This window comes from Ranitomeya imitator, chromosome 4, assembly GCF_032444005.1.
Source record: "Ranitomeya imitator isolate aRanImi1 chromosome 4, aRanImi1.pri, whole genome shotgun sequence".
Lineage (NCBI taxonomy): Eukaryota > Metazoa > Chordata > Amphibia > Anura > Dendrobatidae > Ranitomeya > Ranitomeya imitator.
Window position 1 is genome coordinate 622,976,230 of NC_091285.1, and position 24,191 is coordinate 623,000,420.

The window sequence follows — 24,191 nt, forward strand, 5'->3', positions numbered from 1 at the left end:
GAACAGTGTGGAATCCCAGCCGGGAGGAGGGACATTGAGGCGCTGTCAGTCAGGCTAGTTGGGTAGAGATGGAGTCTAAACTTTCCGGATTATACAGCCATTCTCACATGGATTTTTACAGTAATTATGCCACCCTCATCAGGTTTAGGTGATCCATTTAACCCCTTCCCAACATAGGGCGTAATGGTGCTTCCTATATCAGATGACAATACTTGGAGCAGGCTCAGGAGTTGTAACAGCCGCAACCAAAGTTTGCTCTGATTGCTGCTGTCCAATCATTTCACTGTCAATCACTTACTCAGTCACTCATGCGCATTGGCTCCCATCGCTTCTACCCCCCACAGTGCAATCACGGGGTGCTGACCTGTTGTTCTGGCAGATGAAGGCTCCATGGCTGCCCCTGTTGTCCTGCTGTGAAGCCCAGCATGAGGATGTGCACGATAAAAGTACATTTGTATACTACGATACAGCAGTATTACAACATACAGAAAAAGTGATCAAACAATCAATCGCAGGTTCAAGTCCCCTATTGGAACTAGAGAATAAAGTAAAAAAACAAAACAAAGTTGGTAAAAATATATCTAAAAAATTTTTAAAAAAATGCATAATAATTCGAATCATCCTCAATTTCTCACCATAATTATTATTATTATTTTTTTTAAGTATTGATGTGTGCATAAAAGTCTGATCTATCAAAATCTAAAATTAATTTTCCCAAAGGGATTCTCCGGTGTCATGTGATATCATTCTCTCGCCACATTCTGACTAGACAGGCGCAGCATCGCACAAGGTTATTCCACGGGTATGCTTATCACCTACTTGCAATCACATGACACGCGGCACTGGAGAATCCTGACAGCGCACAGTGCACACGATGCGAGGATCCACAAGTCTGCAGTCACATAGAGTGACTGCAGATTTCTATGACCGCACAATCCCTTTAAAAGTTTTCGGTTGCCACACTTGCCTTAAAAAAAAAAAAATGCAATCAAAATATCGTACATACCCCAGAATGGTATCAATAAAAATTTCAGCCTGCCATGCCAAAAGCAAGCTCTCACACAGCTCTGTCAAAGGAAAAATCGGAAATAATGGCAACACAAGCAAAATATGGTTTCCAAATATTTTTTTCACCACTTAATTAAAAGGTTTGACATATACGTCCTCATACGGTGTTAACAGAAAAATAAAAAAATTATGGCACTTGGAAAGAGTGGAAAAAAACAAAAAAACAAAATTGTAGTAAAAGGGGGTTTCTGGGACTTTTATAGGATAGGTCATCAATATCGGATCGGAGGGGGTGCGACACCCGACCCCACTGCCGACCACCTGTTCCCAGTGTCGCCGCCAGCAGGATACGCTCAGCTACAGAGCAGAACAACACAGCTCCGTCAACTGTATAGTGGCCACAGTGGGGTACTGCAGACCCCAGGTCCTATTCAAATATGGGGGATGTGTAGTACCCCGCTGGTGCACTGGGTGTTGCACCCCCCACTAATCTGATATTGATGACCTATGCTAAAGATGGGCCCTCAATTTAAAAAGAACTGTACAACCTCTTTAACTGGTTATAGGACATTGCTGTGTTGGAAAGTTAGTTTTAACTCCATTCATTGTTTTATTTTCCAGCACCAAAACAGACCAGGCCAGCACCACCGGCGAAGCGTGGCCCCCCTCTCCCTCTTCCTGATCGCAGGATGTCTCTTCCCTGTACAGCCATGCACACACCGCCACCATGCAATAACAACTTTTCTGAAGGAATGGATGGTGAGAGTAACTTATTCCGTAAAGTCTGACACTGAACCCTAAACAGCAACATCTACATCTAAATAGGTTGTATGTTTTTGTGCTGATTTCACAATATATAATTGGAGGCTTCTCGAGTTTATTTTTCTGCTACAGAGCTTCAAATCCTGTGCAAATGTATCAGAGCTCAATGATAAAATTCTGGATGTCTGCAGCTGCCACTAGGGGGAGCTTATGAGCTCCCCACATACTGTTTATACATGTAACTCGCAAGTAAAACAAGATGAACTTACCTCCCCCTAGTGGCGACTGCGGGCAGTCAAAATTTTATAATTGTTCCCTGATATATATGATGGATTTTTGGAGCTTCAAAAAATTAGCACATTATATGGACAAACCTATTTGGACTCCTAGACATTACACCCATTCTAAATCTAACATTGATTTTCCTCCACCTTCTTTTGCAGCTATGACAGCTTCCACTCTTCTGTGAAGGTTTTCTACAAGATTTGTCATGCTCCTGGGTTTGAATCCTTGAACCTGTGTTTTGTGGTCGGCTTCTCTTCCGATGAGCCACAGCAGACACCTTGGCTTGTTCTGATATTCTGGCTGCAGTCTGTTTAGCATAACATAGGTGTTTTCATTTGTCTGCCCCATCACCTCTCTGGTGCAGCTTATATATTCTTTCCCCTTACAGGCATTTCCTGCTGGTTATAGTCTCATTTGGATTTCCAGCCATTCTGCTGTAATTTTGAAGCCAGTCAGTGACATTCCAGTTACGTTTTTTTCTCCTTGCTGTTTCTGTTCTTTTCTCTACACCTATCTTCTGCTTCTTTTTAGGAAGTAGACATCATAATATCAAACAGTACTTGCTTTATACTGTTTTTGTATTTCGTGATTTATTCTACTCTGGGATCACTTTCCATTTCAGCACACTTCCCACTTTGTAGGCAATTCACACTCTGCCCCACCCCGGTCTTTAGGAGGAACGTGAAGCACTCAAAGGCCTCTTAGGCAGTTTAGGTCCGAGTTGCCATCTTCTAGTCTGCTGTTTGGGCTATCTCAGCCCACGCAGAACCCACTAGGGGCTGCAGGGGCAGGATTTCTAGTCTGTACGGGAACCAGCTATTTCAGTTGCAGGTTTTAGATTTACTTATTATCCTGAGTGAGTTGCTACACTAGCATAACAATTTGTCTGTGGGAACTTTAGCCCATTTATCCAGAAGTGATGTTGGAGAAGAGGCCGGGCTCACAGTCTCTGTTCCAGTTAATTCCAACAGTGTTGGATGAGGATGAGGTCTGGGCATTGTGCAGCCGGTCATGTTCTTCCACCAAACATGTCATTATGGGCCTTGCTCTATGCTATTTTTTTCTACTTAAATGCTTGTAATTGGGGCTAAACATAATTTCCATTAAACTTTTATAGCCTTTGTGTTCGAGGGTCTATTGCAGGCGGCAGAATTAATTACGGTAACTGAGAATCCATCAGTCAGCCCTATGACTGTCTAATGGGGAATTCGTTTTAGCCACAAATAAGTAAAAAAAAAATTGTACCCAAAGGGAAAACCCCTTTAAGCTTTTGCAGGCGCTTTAATCACCCATGTATTGTTGGCTCCAATGTATACATATGGGCAAACACCCTCCCACAGTGTGACTCCTACCATTGAGAACTTATCCAAGTAGGCACATAAGACATTAGTCCACCTCTCGTGTACTCACGTTTCTGTTAGGCCTGGTGTTGTACTGTCCATATCAGAAGAAGGAAAGAAGCGCGAGTACAGGTACAGGAAAAATGGCCGAAGTCTGTTCTATTGGATTGTGTCAATCATGGTTGTCATTTTGCTATGACTCAAAAAGAAAAATAATTCAAGGGTGAGTCCTGTGGATCTTTACCCCTGCTGTTGTCTTCGGTCTGGGGAGACCTATTTTGAACTTTGGTATTTTTTGGGGTGTTCAAGATGCGGTTCTGAAACTTGTGCTTGATTGACTTAAATGAGGATGGGTCGATCGGCCACGGGTTTCAGAGCCGGATCTTGAATATTTTAAAGAATATTGAAGTTCAAGGTCGGTCGTTTTTGACCGAAGACAACAGCAGGTAACCGCTACCTGATGTCATTAGTAGCCGCCTGCATTGCTATAAGTGCGCCAGTTTCTTAGCGCTCATTCAGGACATCGGGTGAATCATTATTGTAGCTCCTTACATGAGTCAAAATGTGAGATTTTAATTCAGTGTCTTGTAAATGACGAGATTTCTTTTTTCCGTTCTTACAGATCTGTACTTGACAATATTGGACTCCCAGGTATTTCCCTATTTTTAGGACTTAATTTTTCATTATTGCATTCCATAAGCCATAACGTTTTCTTTTTCAGTTGTTAGATCAGGTTTTTTTTGCGGTACAAGGTGTGGTTTTCATTGGTGATATTTTGGAAAGCATAAGACTTTTTGATAACTTTTTTTTACTATATATACAGTTGCTTCTCACAAAATTAGAATATCATCAAAAAGTTAATTTATTTCAGTTCTTCAATACAAAAAGTGAAACTCGTATATTATGTAGAGTCATTACACACAGAGTGATCTATTGCATTATTTCTGTTAATGTTGATGATTATGGCTTACAGCCAATGACAACCCAAAAGTCATTATCTCAGGTGGATGACCAATAGGTAAACCATTGATTGAAACATTTAACCCCTTCATGACATGCGCCGTACTAGTACTGCGCATGTCGTGTCTCCCCCTTTGATGTGGGCTCCGGCGCTGAGCCCACATCAAAGTCATGACATGTCAGCTGTTTTGTACAGCTGACATGTGCGCGCAATAGCAGCAAGTGGAATCGCGATCCACCTGCCGCTATTAACTAGTTAAATGCCGCTGTCAAACGCTGGCCTCGGCATTTAACTACCGCTTCCGGACATCGGGCCGGAAATGCGCGCATCGCTGACCCCCGACATGTGATCTGGGGTCAGCGATGCATCAGCATGACAACCTGAGGTGTCCTTGAGACCTCTATGGTTGTTGATGTTGGTCGGCGTTCATAGCAAGCCTGTAATTCAGCTGCATAGCCATGGAGGCTATTGAAGCATGGCAAAAGTTTAAAAAAAATGTTTTAAAAATATGAAAAAAATAAAAAAATATAAAAGTTTAAATCACCCCCCTTTTTGCCCCATTCAAAATAAAACCATAAAAAAATCAAACCTACACATATTTGGTATCGCCACGTTCAGAATTGCCCAATCAATCAATTTAAAAAAAAGATTAACCTGATCGCTAAACGGCATAGCGAGAAAAAAAAATATGCCAGAATTGCGTTTTTTTGGTCGCTACAACATTGCATTAAAATGCAATAACGGGCGATCAAAAGGACGTATCTACATACAAGTGGTATCTTTAAAAATGTCAGCTCAGCACGCAAAAAATAAGCGCTCACCCGACCCGCGATCCCGAAAAATGTAAACGCTACGGGTATCGGAAAATGGAGCGATTTTTTATTTTTTAGCAAAGTTTGGAATTTTTTTTCACCACTTAGATAAAAAATAACCTAGACATGTTTAGTGTCTATGAACTCGTAATGACCTGGAGAATCATAATGGCAGGTCAGTTTTAGAATTTAGTGAACCTAGCAAAAAAGCCAAACAAAAAACAAGCGTGGGATTGCACTTTTTTTTGCAATTTCACCACGCTTGGAATTTTTTCCCATTTTCTAGTACAAGACATGGTAAAACCAATGGTGTCGTTCGAAAGTACAACTTGTCCCGCAAAAAATAAGCCCTCACATGGCCATATTGATGGAAAAATAAAAAAGTTATGACTCTGGGAAGGAGGGGAGCGAAAAACGAAAACGCAAAAACTAAAAAGGGCTGCGTCTTGAAGGGGTTAAATATATATATATATATATATATATATATATATAGTAAAACCTGGCACTGATCTTATATTTTGGAAGCGAAGGGGTTAAAAGCTCCCCTGATCCATTAGACAGCCTAATATTTACGGTATTCCACCGGCTTCTGCTCTAGTGCTGAAAAAGATGTATGCAGCGCAATAAAACCCCTTTAGTAATCATCAAAAAAAGAAACATTGGCTGTCACTTAGACGTTAAAAGTGGAAAAAATGTATATGTATGTATATACCGGTATATATCTATGTATATAGACAAATATATGTACGGTATATATTTTTTTGACATTGTGTGTGTCTGCTTTCATTGTTTTTAACACCAAATATGCAAATCTGCCCTTCTTAAACACCATAGGATATGCACACACGTCTTTTTCAATTGTTTTGCTCCATAACCCACCTGTAAATGAAACTAATAAACGCAAAAAAAAAATGAACATATGCACAGCAATGTAAAAAAGAACTTTCTGTGCAAATGCATATCTTTTGCATTTCTGAGCTTCCTTTAACTGGTTGCAAAGACAAGTTGTGATTGAAATTGACCTTACAATTCTTCAGACATCTTCCACTCACTCACTTACAAAAGTAAAAAAAAACAAAACACCGCTGGTGTAGATGATGCAAAAAACGCCAGAGATACAATGGAAAAGACGCTCCAGATGCTCCAGTCAAACTCAGCGGGTATGCAGAAATCTAAAAAAATGCTGTGTGCACATACCCTTAGGCCGGCTTCACACTTGCGAGTTTTACGGACGTAAGAGCGCAGAAACTACGTCCGTAAAACTCGCAAAAAATACGGCACAATTATTCTCTATGCCTCTGCTCCTATCTGCCGTATTTTACTGATCAGTATTATACGGCTTTCTACGGCCGTACAAAATCGCAGCATGCTGCGTTTGTCACCGTACTGCGCAAGAAATACGCCAATGAAAGTCTATGGAAGCGTGAAAAATACGGATTACACACGGACAAGCAGTGTGACTTGCGAGAAATACGCAGCGCTGTTAGAGAGAAAAGCCGGCAATTCAGTGCGGTGTACAGTAAAATCACACTGACAGCTTACAGTCCAATAGGTAGAATAAATGTGTACACATAGAATAGGTATATATATATATGTCAGTAGACACATATATGTATATATATTAATATTTTTTCCAGCGCTATACAGCTTGAAAGCCGGTAATTCAATTACCGGCTTTTTCTTTCTCCTTCCTAAAACCCGACATGATTTGAGACATGGTTTACATACAGTAAACCATGTCTTCTCTCCATTTTTTTTGCAGATTCCACACTACTAATGTCAGTAGTGTGTATCTGCAAAATTTGGCCGTTCTAGCTCTTAAAATAAAGGGTTAAATGGCGGAAAAAATTGGCGTGGGCTCCCGCGCAATTTTCTCCGCCAGAGTAGTAAAGCCAGTGACTGAGGGCAGATATTAATAGCCTGGAGAGGGTCCATGGTTATTGGCCCCCCCCGGCTAAAAATATCTGCCCCCAGCCACCCCAGAAAAGGCACATCTGGAAGATGCGCCTATTCTGGCACTTGGCCACTCTCTTCCCATTCCCGTGTAGCGGTGGGATATGGGGTAATGAAGCGTTAATGCCACCTTGCTATTGTAAGGTGACATTAAGCCAAATTAATAATGGAGAGGCGTCAATTATGACACCTATCCATTATTAATCCAATTGAATGAAAGGGTTAAATAAAACACAAACACATTATTTAAAATTATTTTAATGAAATAAAAACAATGGTTGTTGGAGTATTTTATTCTACGCCCAATCCAGTCACTGAAGACCCTCGTTCTGTGAAAGAAAAAACATAATAAACCAACAATATACTTACCCTCCGCAGATCTGTAACGTCCAACGATGTAAATCCTTCTGAAGGGGTTAAAACATTTTGCAGCAAGGAGCTTTGCTAATGCAATGCTACTCCTCGCTGCAAAACCCCGGGGAATGAGTCTAAATATAGATCAATGAGCTATATTTAGCTTCATTTGCGGTGAGGCGCCCTCTGCTGGATGTTCATAGATCGTGGGAACTTTCCTAGAAAGCCTGGGAGCTTTCTAGGTAAGTTCCCACGATCTATGAACAGCCAGCAGAGGGCGCCTCACCGCAAATGAAGCTAAATATAGCTCATTGATCTATATTTAGACTCATTCCCCGGGGTTTTGCAGCGAGGAGTAGCATTGCATTAGCAAAGCTCCTTGCTGCAAAATGTTTTAACCCCTTCAGAAGGATTTACATCGTTGGACGTTACAGATCTGCGGAGGGTAAGTATATTGTTGGTTTATTATGTTTTTTCTTTCACAGAACGAGGGTCTTCAGTGACTGGATTGGGCGTAGAATAAAATACTCCAACAACCATTGTTTTTATTTCATTAAAATAATTTTAAATAATGTGTTTGTGTTTTATTTAACCCTTTCATTCAATTGGATTAATAATGGATAGGTGTCATAATTGACGCCTCTCCATTATTAATTTGGCTTAATGTCACCTTACAATAGCAAGGTGGCATTAACCCTTCATTACCCCATATCCCACCGCTACACGGGAATGGGAAGAGAGTGGCCAAGTGCCAGAATAGGCGCATCTTCCAGATGTGCCTTTTCTGGGGTGGCTGGGGGCAGATATTTTTAGCCAGGGGGGGGCCAATAACCGTGGACCCTCGCCAGGCTATTAATATCTGCCCTCAGTCACTGGCTTTACTACTCTGGCGGAGAAAACTGCGCGGGAGCCCACGCCAATTTTTTCCGCCATTTAACCCTTTATTTTAAGAGCTAGAACGGCCAAATTTTGCAGATACACACTACTGACATTAGTAGTGTGGAATCTGCAAAAAAAATGGAGAGAAGACATGGTTTACTGTATGTAAACCATGTCTCAAATCATGTCGGGTTTTAGGAAGGAGAAAGAAAAAGCCGGTAATTGAATTACCGGCTTTCAAGCTGTATAGCGCTGGAAAAAATATTAATATATATACATATATGTGTCTACTGACATATATATATATATATATATATATATATATATATATATATATATATAGACAGTATATATATATATTTTTTTCTTTTTGGGACACATGGATCATTTCTATAGCGGTATGTTGGTTTTGCAAGCCTGCGAGAAAACCACGCAGTACGGATGCCATACGGATTACATACGGAGGATGCCATGCGCAAAAAACGCTGACACACCCTGCCTACGGAGGAGCTACGGACCACTATTTTCGGGACATTTCAGCGTATTACGGCCGTAATATACGGACCGTATTTTCATACGCTGAGTGTGAAGCCGGCCTTACTGGGACATCTGATGGAAGACGCCCATTAAAGAGGTCAAGAAAAATTGTATACTTTTCCACTGTCCAGATAAATTTGTCACCCAAGCAGTTTAGACCTTGTTCAGATGACCTTTTTTTTCTGACAATGTGATCACCCGCTGACAGTACATAGCCCAATTTTATCCTATATGCAAGTGAGTAATTTTCCAAACTGTTTTATTCCCGCCTGCCTTATGCCGGTTTCACATTGCATTTCTAACCCCATTCCTGATTCCATCCAGGCTTCTGTCTGAGTTCCCAAAAAAACGAGATTCAAATGTGCCCCCAACAGAGCCATTGACATCTATTGGACAAACCGGGTCCACAACATTAAACGTTAGACTGCTTGATCTTCTTTCCGGTGGTGTCTGATCTTCAGTATTGTAGTAGACCACAATGCAAGTCCTTGACGGAGTCAAGCGGGAAGAGAAAAGCGATGTGATTCCTGTCAGCAGGTCTTGGTGAATCAGCAGTAGACACATTTATCCGAATAAGAAAAGACTATGACGAAGCGCCATAGATTGTGAGAAGCTGAGAAATGAATGGGATCTGGTCAAAAAAATTACTTTTCCGCCTTTGGTCTTGAGTGCCACTTAAAGGGACTCTGTCACCTGAATTTGGCGGGACTGGTTTTGGGTCATATGGGCGGAGTTTTCGGGTGTTTGATTCACCCTTTCCTTACCCGCTGGCTGCATGCTGGCTGCAATATTGGATTGAAGTTCATTCTCTGTCCTCCATAGTACACGCCTGCGCAAAGCAATCTTGCCTTGTGCAGGCATGTACTACGGAGAACAGAGAATGAACTTCAATCCAATATTGCAGCCAGCATGCAGTCAGCGGGTAAGGAAAGGGTGAATCAAACACCCTAAAACTCCGCCCATATGACCCAAAACCAGTCCCGCCAAATTCAGGTGACAGGTTCCCTTTAAGTTGAAGGAGTCAATCCTGTGAACTGTTAATTTATAAGGCAAATACTTCCTTGTTTTCTTCTCAACAGACCGACACACGTAGTGATGTCACCACAGGTAAGAACATAAAGGATTAGTATTAAGTTCATCATTTTGGATTGTCCACATTCACAACTCTGTTGCCACAAATTTTTTAATTCTTGTTCCGTATTCACAATAGCAGACGTCAGATTCAGATTATTGTGGAAAAATAACTAGAAATAGACCAGTATACTCAGCTCTGGCAACCAGTTTATGATGACTGAAGTGGTAATGTTGCTGGTAATAATGCTGCATCTCATCTGATTTTTGTATGTCCTTTTTTGAGTGTCCACCATAAAAGTGTTCTACATGGCAGCAGTCAGTGCCACGTAGATGCCATCTAAATGTCTTCCATAAGTTATAAGAAAAAATTTACTTGACTCACCATAAGTGCTAAATACTGTGACCCAATCGACACCACCCATGGTGCTTTTCGCAAGTGCCAACCCAACACACCCTGGATACTGGGCTTCATTACGGCCAATCAAAGTGTTCTCAGAAGTGCAGGAATAATCCCCTATAGTCTGCATATATTGACCCAAAAGTGGCAGGCACAGTTCTCCTTTAAATGTCTTCCACAATGTCTCAAGTGACATAGTGCCCTCCAAAGTATAAAGGTGCCAATAAACATTAACTAAAAATGATTTGTTGTTGGCGATTTCGATCATAACTAATGATTGTCCACTGTTTCGGTGAAACAAACGATTGTTCATTAGGGCCAATTGAATGAATGATGATGGATTTTTTTGGACTATGTTGCATGCTTTGGGGGTTATGATAAAAATTGGAAGTATTGTCGACCAAAAAATTCTAGGTTGGCTGATGTAGTCTGAGAATTTGTTTTTCTTATTACCAGTGAATGACCGACTGTCCATTGGCCCTTTTTTGTCTTGTGTTGGTGGGCTTAAACCGCAGTGCCAATCAGCAGGGCCGCCATCAGAGTATTACTACCTTTACTGCTATATGGGGCCTGGTGAGCTGCAGTACAGAGAGCGGCCCGGGCCCCCGCCTCTTGTGCTTCTGCTCACGAGGCCCCATCGTGCAATGAAGTTCTGTGCGCAGCGCACACCTTGGCGCTGGTAACTTGTCTCGGAGCTCCACGGCCGTCTACCCTGGATGGCTGCGCAGCTCCCACTCCCTCCGCCCTCTTGACTTCCAGTCAGGTGACAGCACCTATGCAATAATGTCATCGCGTACGCGCTTTCCTGTACAAGGACATCAGAAGCAGAGCTCCGCTTACAGGATATCATCAGTGAGGTAAGTATGAGTTTGTTTGCTTTTTCTTTCTTTATAAAATGAATTAGAGGAGGGAGGTGGAGGTAGACTGCAAGTGATGGAGTGGGACTGCAAATTATGAAGTGGGGGGAGGGGGACTGCAAATAATGGAGTAAGTGAGGGACTGCAAATGATGCAGTGGGGGAGGGTGACTGCAAATGATGAAGTGAGAGGTGAGGGCTGCAAATGACGAAGTCGGGAGGGGAGTGGAGTGGGCGCTGCAAATGATGAAGTGAAGGAGGGGAGGGGCACTGCAAATGATGAAGTGAGTGGGGGGACGGCAATTGATGAAGTGAGTAGGGGAGGGAGACAGCAAATGATGAAGAGGGGGGACTCCAAATGATGAAGTGAGAGGCGGGGAGGGAGACTGCACATGATGAAGTGAGTGGGGGAGGGGCACTGCAAATGATGAAGTGAGTGGGGGGGGAGGGAGACTGCACATGACGAAGTGAGTGGGGGAGGGGCACTGCAAATGATGAAGTGAGTGGGGGGACTGCAATTGATGAAGTGAGTAGGGGAGGGAGACAGCAAATGATGAAGAGGGGGGACTCCAAATGATGAAGTGAGAGGCGGGGAGGGAGACTGCACATGATGAAGTGATATAGGGGAGGGGGACTGGAAATGATGTAGTGAGGGGGGAGAGATGGTGCAACCATCACCGCAACAGATTGGCCAATGTAGAATGATAAGTACGTGATCATCGACCCTACTAATGAATAAGGGACATGAATATCAGTGTCTCTTGCTGTATAAGGCATCTAGACAAACGAAAACTATCTCTTTTGACACCATCATACACTGGAAATATCAGCTTGACTGAGTGTTCCTGCAAATGATGAATTGAGGGCAGGAGACGGGGGACTGCAAATGATGAATCGAAAGTGGAGGGCGGGAAGAGCAAATGATGATTTGGGTGAGAGCAAATAATGATCAATTTTGAGGGGAGTAAATGAGACGTATTAAGACTGGTGGATGGGGGAGACCGTAAATGATGAATTGAAGGTCAGGGACAAGTGATGATGAATTGGGGTGGGGCAGCGAATAATAATAAATTGAGGGTGGGGGAGAGTAAATAATGCATTGAATGTGGGGGAGGGAAGTTGATACTGAATTAGAGTGTTGGGGTAGGAGAGACAGAAGACATGACATAATGAATGGGGACAGAAGGGGCATGTAAATAAAATAAAGCGGGAAGTACATAGTGGGGGCATTTGAGGATGCAGTGACTGGTATTGAATTGGGGGAAAGAGTTCAGGGGCTAATTAACTTATATATTAGGTGGGGAAAGTGTCTATTTATAGTTAGTGTTTGCACAGTGGTGAATTATAATTTATATTTAGAATGGTAGGTTGCATTAATTGTGGGTTCACATCTGTATTCAGCTGTGTAGAGTAGAAGAAAGGGAAAAGTGGGGAATGTGCTCTGGAAGTGGTGTTCTAGATAACTGTGCTATTTTATGTAGAGAGGGATCCTGGCTGGAAGAAGTGATGGCGGTCTGCGCTGGATGAAGAAGAAAAGAAAGATAAAGGACTTCATCTAGAGACGCCACTGGTAAGTCAGTGTGTTGAGAATGAAAAAGGAATCCAGCTCAGGAAAGTATATAAAGTCAAAAGTTTTTATTCCAAATTATTTAAAAAAAGAGGAAACACTGCATGTCAAAAATCAGCAATATCCAATGAACGGAAGGACGACCATGATACAGCTGAACGCGTTTCGAACACTAGGTGTTCTTAGTCCACATCAGCTGTGGACTAAGAACACCTAGTGTTCGAAACGCGTTCAGCTGTATCATGGTCGTCCTTCCGTTCATTGGATATTGCTGATTTTTGACATGCAGTGTTTTCTCTTTTTTTAAATAATTTGGAATAAAAACTTTTGATTTTATATACTTTCCTGAGCTGGATTCCTTTTTCATTCTCATCGTTTCCAGAGAGCGTTGGCAGAAGCTCTTTCCGTGCTCGGACTGAATAAATCCCATGGAGACTACTCAAAAAGGGTGAGCTGAAATTTTGTGTGTGTTTTTCAAGTCAGTGTGTTACCTGTACACTGACACTATATACAGAGCTCCTGTGTATAATGTTAGTGGTTATCACTGTATTATCTGTACACTGACACTGTATACATAGCTCCTGTGTATAAAGTCACTGGTGATCTCTGTATTATATGTACACAATACACTATATAGAGAGCTCCTGTGTATAATATCACTTGTGGTCACTGTATTACCTGTACACAATGCACTATATACCGAGCTCCTGTGTATAATGTCCCTAGTGATCACTGTATTACCTGTACACTGACACTTTATACAGAGCTCCTGTGTATAAAATCACTGTATTACCTGTACACTATATCCAAAACTCCTGGGTATAATGTCACTCGTGATCACTTTTTTACCTGTACACTGACAGTATATACAGAGCTAAGATGTATAATGGCACTTAGTATTGTGGTTTTTTTTTTTATTAATGATCAGTATTTCAGTATTCGGTCACTATGTGATGGTAGTATGTGGTCTGCTCATGGTGTGGCGGTATTTGTTCCTTGTGTGTTGTATTAGTCACTATGTGGTGGTAATATGTGGTCTGGTCATGGTGTGGTGGTATTTGTTCCTTGTATATGGTATTGTTTGGTCACTATGTCGTGGGAATATGTGGTATGGCCTTGGTGTGACGGTATTTGTCCCTGGTATGTAGTATTATTGGTCATTTTAAAAAGATATATGACTCATTCCCTTAAAGAAAAATAAATAAAAATATACCTAAAAAAGGATTGGATATTTTAACCCCTTTCTGCCATCAAATGTACTATCCCATCCATGTGACCTGGGACTTAATTTCCATGGATGGGATAGTACGTCATATTCGATCAGCCGCGCTCACGGGGAGAGCGTGGCCGATCGCTGCCGGGTGTCAGCTGATTATCACAGCTGACATCCGGCACTATGTGCCAGGAGTGGTCACGGACCGCTCCCGGCACATTAACCCCTGAAACACAGTATGTAAATTAAAAGAAAACAATAAAAGTACACATTTTTAGTATCGCCGCGTCCATAACGACCAGACATATAAAACTGTCACACTACTTAATCCCTTCAGTGAACACCGTAAAAAAAAAAAAAGAGGCAAAAAACAATGCTTTATCATCATACATCTGAACAAAAAGTGGAATAACGTGCGATGAAAAAGACAGATGTAAATAAACATGGTACCGCTGAAAACTTCATCTTTTCCCGCAAAAAACGAGCCGCCCTACAGCGTCATCAGCGAAAAAAAAAAGTTATAGCCCTCAGAATATAGCGATGCAAAAATAATTATTTTTTATATAAAATAGTTTATATTGTATAAAAGCGCCAAAACATAAAAAAAAATATAAATGAGGTATCGCTGTAATTGTACTAACCCGAAGAATAAAACTGCTGTATCAATTTTACCAAACGCGGAACGGTATAAACGCCCCCCCCAAAAGAAATTCATGAATTGCTGGTTTTTGTTCATTCTGCCTAACAAACATTGGAATAAAAAGCTATCAAAAAATGTCATGAACCCGAAAATGTTACGAATAAAAACATCAACTCGGCCCACAAAAAACAAGACCCCACATGGCTCTGTGGACCAAAATATGGAAAAATTATAGCTCTCAAAATGTGGTGATGCAAAAGCTATTTTTTGCAATAAAAAGCGTCTTTTAGTGTGTGACAGCTGCCAAACATAAAAACCCGCTATAAATAGTAAATCAAACCCCCTTTATCACCGCCTTAGTTAGGGAAAAATAATAAAGTAAAAAAAATGTATTTCCATTTTCCCATTAGGGTTAGGGTTAGGGTTGAGGCTAAAGTTAGGATTAGGGTTGGGGCTAAAGTTAGGGTTGGGGCTAAAGTTAGGGTTAGGGTTGGGAATAGAGTTGGGGTTAGGGTTTGGATTACATTTACGGTTGGGTTAGGGGTGTGTCAGGGTTAAGGGTGTGGTTAGGGTAGTGGTTAGGGGTGTGTTGGGGTTGGGATTAGGGTTAGAGGTGTGTTCGGGTTAGGGGTGTGGTTAGGGATGGGATTATGGTTAGAGGTGTCTTGGGGTTGGGGTTAGGGTTGGAGTTAGAATTGGGGGGTTTCCACTGTTTAGGCACATCAGGGGCTCTGCAAATGCAACGTCACGCCCGCAGACCATTCCATCAAAGTCTGCATTCCAAAACGCCACATCTTCCATTCCGAGCCCCGAAGTGAGCCCAAACAGTGGTTTACCCCCACATATGGTGTATCAGCGTACTCAGGACAAATTGGACAACTTTTGAGGTCCAATTTCTCCTGTTACCCTTGTGAAAATAAAAATGTGGGGGCTAAAACATCATTTTTGTGGGAAAAAAATGATTTTTTTATTTTCACGGCTCTTTGTTATAATATAAACTTTAGTAAAACACTTGGGGGTTCAAAGTTCTCATAACAAATCTTGATAAGTTCCTTCGGGGGGTCTAGTTTCAAATATGGGGTCACTAGTGGGGGGTTTCTACTGTTTAGGTACATCAGGGGCTCTGAAAACTCAACGCAACGTGATGCCCGCAGACCATGTTTCTACTGTTTAGGTACATCAGGGGCTCTGAAAACTCAACGCAACGTGATGCCCGCAGACCATTCCATCAAAGTCTGCATTCCAAAATGCCACTTCTTCCCTTCTGAGCCCCGACGTGTGCCGAAACAATAGTTTTTTTCCCACATATGAGGTATCAGCGTACTCAAGACAAATTGGACAACAACTTTTGGGGTCCAATTTCTCCTGTCAACCTTGGGAAAATACAAAACTGGGGGCTAAAAAATCATTTTTGCGGTAAAAAAAAATGTTTTTAATTTTCATGACTCTATATTATAATCTTTAGTGAAACAATTGGGGGATCAAAGTGCCCACCACACATCTAGAGAAGTTCCATAGGGGTCTACTTTCCAAAATGGTGACACTTGTGGGGAGTTTCCACTGTTTAGGCACATCAGGGGCTCTCCAAACGCGACATGGCGTCTGATCTCAATTCCAGCCAGTTCTGCGATGAAAAAGTCAAACGGTGCTCCTTCGCATCCGAGCTTTGTCATGCGCCCAAATGGTGGTTCCCCCCCACATATGGGGTATCTGCGTACTCAGGACAAATTGTACAACAACTTTTGGGGTCCAATTTCTCCTATTACCCTTGGTAAAACAAAACAAATTGGATCTGAAGTAAGTTTTTTGTGAAAAAAAGTTAAATGTTCATTTTTTTTTTAAACATTCCAAAAATTCCTGTGAAGCACCTGAAGGGTTAATAAACTTCTTAAATGTGGTTTTGAGCACCTTGAGGGGTGCAGTTTTTAGAATGGTGTCATTTTTGGTATTTTCTATCATATAGACCTCTCAAAGTGACTTCAAATGTGATGTGGTCCCTAAAAAAAATGGTTTTGTAAAAATAAGAAATTGCTGGTCAACCTTTAACCCTTATAACTCCCTAACAAAAAAAAAATGTTGGTTCCAAAATTGTGCTGATGTAAAGTAGACATGTGGGAAATGTTAAGTATTTTGTGTGACATATCTGTGTGATTTAGGGGCATGAGAATTAAAATGTGGAAAATTGCGAAATTTTCACAATTTTCGCCAAATTTCAGTTTTTTTCACAAATAAAAACTAGTAATGTCGAGGAAATTTTACCACTAAAATGAAGTACAATATGTCACTAGAAAACAATGTCAAATGTCAGAATCACTGGGATCCATACAGGCGTTCCAGAGTTATAACCTCATAAAGGGACAGTGGTCAGAATTGTAAAAATTGGCCCGGTCAATAACATGCAAATCATTGATGGGGGTTAAGGGGTTAAGAAATGTTTAATAGGTTAGAGTATAGTAGGGTGCTGCCAAGAGTCTGCCTTGTCCTGGTGGCGGCTTAAAAAATCTTTTGGCCAAAACAAAAGCTGCTGTCTATGTATGTGAACTGGTGTTCTATGGGAACTGTTAATGTGTGATTGGTCAGGATGTGGTGTAGAAGAGGAGGACGGTGGACGGTGGGACTGTGGAAGGTTTCGGGGATGGAGGAGGAGCTGTGGAGGAGCCTCGGTGGAGTCTCAAGGGGGCCAGTAAATTTTGCCAATATGGGGCCCTGAAATTCCTGCCAATCAGTCACAGATAGCCCCCTTAGAATTTCCAAACTTGGAAAGGCTTTGAATCTTGAGGACAGATATGAGAATACTGTAAAATTTTGTGCACTGAAAGTTTTGATATCTCTTTGATTCATTTATGATTTTATTTGTAAACCCGAGAATAAAAATTATAGCTATATCTGTAATATGTGCCAACGTAACTGCTGAATATCTTGGAAGAAATAGCAATGTGACTGCATAAAACATCCTTGAGTCAGGGTGCAGCACAAGAGAAGTTCAGTAGGTATGAGTTGGGAGCAGCCACCTCTTCTGACACAGCTATTTACAGAGACGCCAGCACTGCCCTGTTAATGGATCAGAGATGGAGCCTGACCTGTACAACTATAATATTGTGCGATAGCCCTCGCGGGCAGGGTCCTCTCTCCTCCAGTGCCACTCGTGACTTGTATTGTTTAAGATTATTGTACTTGTTTTTTATTATGTATACCCCGCCTCACATGTAAAGCGCCATGGAATAAATGGCGCTATAATAATAATAATAGTTTTACATTTTGTTCCCTGTGATATTATAAAGAGGTCATAGCTCTAAAAGGCAAATTATTGATTTCTTACAGGGGGTGAAGGGAAGCACAATCATCGGCCAGAGGTAAGTAGGTAGAATAATATGGTGCTGTACTTTCGTTATAAATATAAATATATATATATATTTATATATATATATATATATATATATATATATATATATATGTATATATAGTAATATTTATAATCTTGGTGTTGCTTTATAGACCTGAATTAACGATACATAGCCATGGTCGCCTCTGCTGTGTTGCTGTGTTGTATTTCAGTGCAGAGGAGGACAACATATCAGAAAGGAATGCCGTCCTCCCGGGGTGCAGTGTCATCCGCCTGTCAGATAGGCAGGAACTGCTCTCCATATTTAATCTGGTGGAGGGCACATGTAGTGATATGTTGTCCACCTGTTTCTGAAATATGACAAATAAAATATACAGTAACTAAGACCCTAAAATACTGTTTATCCTAAAAATTAAATAGGGAATATTGACATTAAATGAGGTTATAGTTTTATGCAAATAAAGTACAAAAATAATTTTAAAATTCAACAACTTTTTTTTTTTATCCACTTAAAACTGTCACCATTTTTAAGATCTCCATTCATTTTCAGAGGATAGAGATATTTGAAAATGTAATAAAAAAATAGATGGGTCATTGGTAGGCAGTGCTCGAAACCTAAAACGAGAGAAATAAACTCAAGAGACAGTCCCTCGTTCACCAATTTATTTGTAAAAATGTTCCCACGAAGCCCCGACATAGTCCACGTTCCTCGCCTTTGGCTCCAGCATCTGTGAATAGCAGTAAAGTGACCAGTATTCACAGACGTTGGGTAGTGACTACAACGCTTATCAGAGCTGCCGTGTCTCTCTGCACTCAGTGCTGACGTCAGTACCCGGCACCTGCGAATAGCAGGAACTTTACTTCTATACACAGACACCGAAGCTGTCTGCTTTACCTTTGCTGGTTATCAAAAATGGAGGTTTTTATTTATTTATTTTATTTATTAGCTAAATACATGTACAGTAAACTACACATGCACTGATTATATATCTATGCATATTTAGCACCTAACTATCTGTCATTTTTATTCTGCATTCTATTCAAGTTTGCGTGACATGGATGGCATAAGGATGCAACCCAGATGACACACACATGCACAGCGACACGGATAGCACCGGTACTGGTTTTCCCAGTACTGCAAATAACAGGACGTGTGAAGGAGGCTGTGTATGCCCACAATGCGTTTTTGACGCTACATGTTTTTGAGGTATCAAAAACTTTGTGTCTTTAGCCACATTCACTTGATCAGTATTTGGTCAGTATTTTACATCAGTATTTTTAAGCCGAAACCAGGAGTGGAACAATCAGTGAAAAAGTACAATAGAAACACGTCACCACTTCAGGATTTATCACCCACTCCTGGTTGTGGCTTACAAATACTGATGTGAAATACTGAAGGTGTGATTGTGGCCTTACACTCACAGAAGGAGACAGGAGCTGACCCTTTTATTAGCAGCAGGAGTTTGGAGCCATTTCCATGCAATTTTTGTACAGAGATGAAGACAAATTCCCTTATAAAGGAATTTGAAAAGTTTCATAACTCACCACAGTCTTCATCCCAACTCCAACCCATCTCTTCAACCTATTAATAACAACTGGTGTTTTCCTCTCATGCTTAAAACATGCCTCAATCACACCTATCCTCAAAAAGTCCTCTCTTGACCCATCCTCTGTATCTAGCGATCGCCCAATATCACTTCTCCCTTTTGCCTCAAAACTACTGGAACAACATGTCCATTTCGAACTGGTCTCCCACCTCTCTTCCTGCTCCCTCTTCAACCGCATACAATCTGGCTTCCGGCCGCACCACTCCACTGAAACTGCCCTAACTAAAGTCACCAATGACCTGCTGACTGCCAAAGCCAAGCGACACTATTCTGTCCTCCTTCTCCTGGACCTGTCCTCTGACTTTGACACAGTGGACCACTCCCTATTACTACAGACCCTTTCATCTCTTGACATCACAGACTTGGCCCTATCCTGGATCTCGTCATACCTAAAAGACCGGACATTCAGTGTCTCCCACTCACACACCACCTCCTCACCTCGCCCCCTATCTGTCGGAGTCCCGCACGGTTCAGTTTTAGGGCACCTGCTCTTCTCCATTTACACCTTCGGACTGGGACAGCTCATAGAATCTCACGCTTGCAGTACCACCTCTATGCTGATGACACACAGATCTACATCTCTGGACCAGATATCACCTCCCTACTAACCAAAATCCAACAATGTCTGTCCGCTATTTCATCCTTCTTCTCTGCTAGATTTCTAAAACTTAACATGGACAAAACAGAATTCATCATCTTTCCCCCATCTCACTCGACTCTCCCAAGAAACCTATCCATTAAAGTAAATGGCTGCTCACTCTCCCCAGTCCCACAAGTCCGCTGCCTCGGGGTAATCCTTGACTCTGATCTCTCCTTCAAACCACATATCCAAGCCCTTTCCACCTCCTGCCGACTTCAAGTCAAAAACATCTCCCGGATCCGCACATTCCTCAACCTAGAATCTGCAAAAACTCTAGTTCATGCCCTCATCATCTCCCGTCTTAACTACTGCATCCTCCTGCTGTGTGGCCTCCCCTCGAACACTCTTGCGCCCCTCCAATCTATCTTAAACTCTGCAGCCCGACTAATCCACCTATCCTCCCGCTATTCCCCAGCCTCTCCCCTCTGTCAATCCCTTCACTGGCTCCCCATTACCCAGAGACTCCAGTTCAAAACCCAACCATGACATACAAAGCCATCCACAACCTGTGTCCTCCATACATCTGTGACCTCGTCTCCCGGTACCTACCAGCACGCAACCTCCGATCCTCACAAGATCTCCTTCTCGACTCCCCTCTTATCTCTTCTTCCCACAATCGCATACAAGATTTCTCCCGCGCATCCCCCCTACTCTGGAACTCTCTACCCCAACATATCAGACTCTCGCCTACTGTGGAAATCTTCAAAAGGAAACTGAAGACCTACCTCTTCTGACAAGCCTGCAGTGACCACTGATCCACCAAAACCGCTGGACAACCAGCTCTACCCTCACCTACTGTATCCTTACCCATCCCTTGTAGATTGTGAGCCCTCGCGGGCAGGGTCCTCTGTCCTCCTTTACCAGCCATGACTTGTATTGATTAAGATTATTGTACTTGTTTTTTATTATGTATACCCCTCCTCCCATGTAAAGCGCCATGGAATAAATGGCGCTATAATAATAATAAATAATAATAATAACTTTCCAAACTGGACAAAATTATTGGGGGGAAAAAAACAAGTTTAGCTACTCTTTAAAAATCTCAAACTGGGGCGTGGCCTGACTTCGGATGGCACAGGTCGCATAGCGCGGGAGCTCCGCACCCAGGACACGTTAAGCGGCTCATAGCGACGCACGAACGGCGCCTTCCTCCCCCAAATTCCCTGCACGGCACCCTTACCGGCCGGTGAGTACATGGGGAAATCCAAGTCTGGCTCCGGAGACCCGTCCAGGCGCATAGTGGATTTCTTTGCCGCCTCCTCGCAGCAGCCCCAGAAATCCAAGATGGCGCCGCTGTCTCCCAGATCTTCCCGGGCTGCGCGCAGAGGCTCTCAGTCCTCTGCCTCAAACGCTGCAGCAGCGGATATTCCTGATGCCCCGGTCACAGTGTCGCTTCTCAGGGACATGCTGGGGGATCTTCGTGCCTCCCTGCAGGAGGATATGCGCTCCATGATGTCGGAGCTCAGGGGAGAGGTGGAGGAACTAGGGGCCCGCACTGACCACCTAGAAAATACAATGGCTGAACTGGTGGCCTCTCATAATGACCTGTGGGATGCTCATGACAACCTGCAATTGCTTGCTACAAGGACACATGCCAAAACTCTAGATTTAGAAGACAGATCTAGAAGGAATAATGTCAAACTTAGGGGCATTGCTGAATCGGTTGGATCTGATGATCTTAAAGCCTTCCTTCAAGATTTTATCCTTACTGTCCTCCCACTTTATACTAAAGAAGGCATCATAATTGACCGCATTCACCGGATCCCTAAGCCCTCAGGACTAGACCCCTCGGTTCCTAGAGATGTTTTGGCCCGCATCCATTTCTTTGTTATGAAGGACGAATTTCTGCAGGCCCTGAGAGCTAAACCGTCTTTGCCTGAACGCTTTGCGGCCATTACTGTCTTTCCTGATTTATCACCAGGAACCCTAGCCCCACGTAGGGCGTTCCTGCCCTATACCACAATTCTCAGGGAAAAAGGCATATTATACCACTGGGGATTTCCCACTAAGCTCTGCATTCGTAAGGATGGATCCGTCACCACGTGTCTAACCCCGTCGCAAGCAGCTAAAACTTTGTTGCAATGGGGCTTTGATCTTCCTGGACCCCTCCCTGCTGTTCCTTCCTCCAAGTCTGAAAGCTCTAACTCCCGAAGACGCCGGATTACCCCCGACTGGAAGGTCGCCTGAAGTGCTAACCGTCTCCATTTCCTGGTTGGAAAAAAAGGGAAATCTCTTTTTTTTTTTCCTCTTCCCGCACAATTATAGTACTTTTTTATTTTATTCTAATTTTTTCTTTTTTTTTCTTGCTGATTTTTTGCTGAGGTTGATCACTGGCTGATCCTTCCTCAGCTTATTGCCCCTCAGGTGAACTGTTTTGCTAATTCACCTTGGACACAGGAACTCCCTGGATGGTCCTTTGTTGGAATGTCTGGTTACTGTTTGTTTGGTTTCCCCTTTTCCCTTCTTCCCTCCCCCCCCCTACATATCTCAGATCGCTACCACATAGTAGCCCATGGTATTACGGTATTATTTTACTGAGCATAAGTCTGCATGCCTGCATTCAAAACTTTATAACTGTTTATTATGAGTGTTTCATTATATTCTATTAATGTCAATGGTCTTAACTCCCCCAGCAAGAGATCACTTGTCTGGCGCCAACTTGCTAAATCTAAGCATGACATTATATATTTACAGGAAACCCATCTCCTAGAGCGAGACAATGTAAGAATGTACTCAAACCTATACCCTCACCAATTCTTCGCAAACGGGAAAACCAAAAAAGCTGGGGTGGCTATTTTCCTTAGTAAAACTAATTCTTTCCAGTTACACAGATCTGTGGTTGACCCTGCAGGCAGATATATTATACTTTCTTGTTCAATTAATAATAACCCCTACACCATGGCCTCGGTATATGGTCCAAACACTGGTCAAACTAAATTTATGAATAGTTTTTTTACAGCACTAGGCAATTTTCAGCAAAGTAAGCTAATTGCCGGAGATTTTAACATCCCGGTTTCCAAAAATCTAGATTGTTCGTCATCCTCTGTATCTAGGGGCGAGGCGGCCCACTTGATTAACTCCTATAATCTCCATGATATTTGGAGATATCTCCACTGTAATGAGAGAGATTATACATTTTGGTCGCCCCGCCATGCTTCCTACAGCAGGATAGACTATATCTTAGTGGATGACGTAGCCCTCCCTTACTGTACCGCTGCGTCCATAGGTAACATCACCTGGTCTGACCATGCTCCAACTTCAGTTACTCTTAAAGACCCTCTTGCAATTAGACCTCCCTCACACTGGCGCCTTAATACCCACCTCCTTTCTGAGCAGGCGAACTCCTCACAAATTGAACGCTCTCTGCAAGAGTTTTTTGCTTTTAATGACTCTGCGGATGTACGCGAGGACTCTTTATGGTTTGCTCATAAAGCAGTAGCACGTGGTCTTTTCATCAAAATGGCTGCGTCAGCTAAACGTAAATATAATTCAAATCTTCAGTCTGCCTTGGCTGAAGTTGCCCAATTGGAGTCCCGCCACAAGGCCCATCCTTCTGCTCATCTCCTTTCTAACCTCTCGGCTGCACGTCTTCACCTCCGCCAGCTTCTCCTCCACAGAACAGAAAATTCACTAAGAAAATCCAAAGCTAAATTCTACTCCATGGGTGACAGAGCTGGCACTTTACTCGCTAAGCATGTTAAAAAAAAAGAAGCCCAATCTAAAATTGCCTATCTTCTTAAATCAGATGGTACCCGTAACCTTCCCAGGCTTCAATAGCTGCCTTTTTAAATAAAGCGAATCTCCCCTCGCTTAACCCAGAACAGTTATCTCTCCTTAATGCCCCTATTGAGGCATTTGAAATCTTACAAATAGTCAAGGAAGCCAAGAAACGCTCAGCTCCAGGTCCAGATGGTTTTTCCTTCTCATATTATTCTCAGTTCCTCCCTATTTTATCCCCTTTTC

General features: G+C 42.4%; 1 protein-coding gene across 1 annotated transcript in view; it reads left to right on the plus strand.

The window, feature by feature from the left end:
• Nucleotides 1–24,191, plus strand: part of SH2D6 (SH2 domain containing 6) — a 178,981-nt gene that overhangs the window by 93,013 nt on the left and 61,777 nt on the right. Inside the window, exons 8-11 of the mRNA XM_069766644.1 lie at nt 1,630–1,767; nt 4,018–4,046; nt 9,971–9,998; nt 17,960–17,991. Coding sequence (XP_069622745.1) covers nt 1,630–1,767; nt 4,018–4,046; nt 9,971–9,998; nt 17,960–17,991 — 227 coding nt within the window. The remainder of the gene's footprint in view (nt 1–1,629; nt 1,768–4,017; nt 4,047–9,970; nt 9,999–17,959; nt 17,992–24,191) is intronic.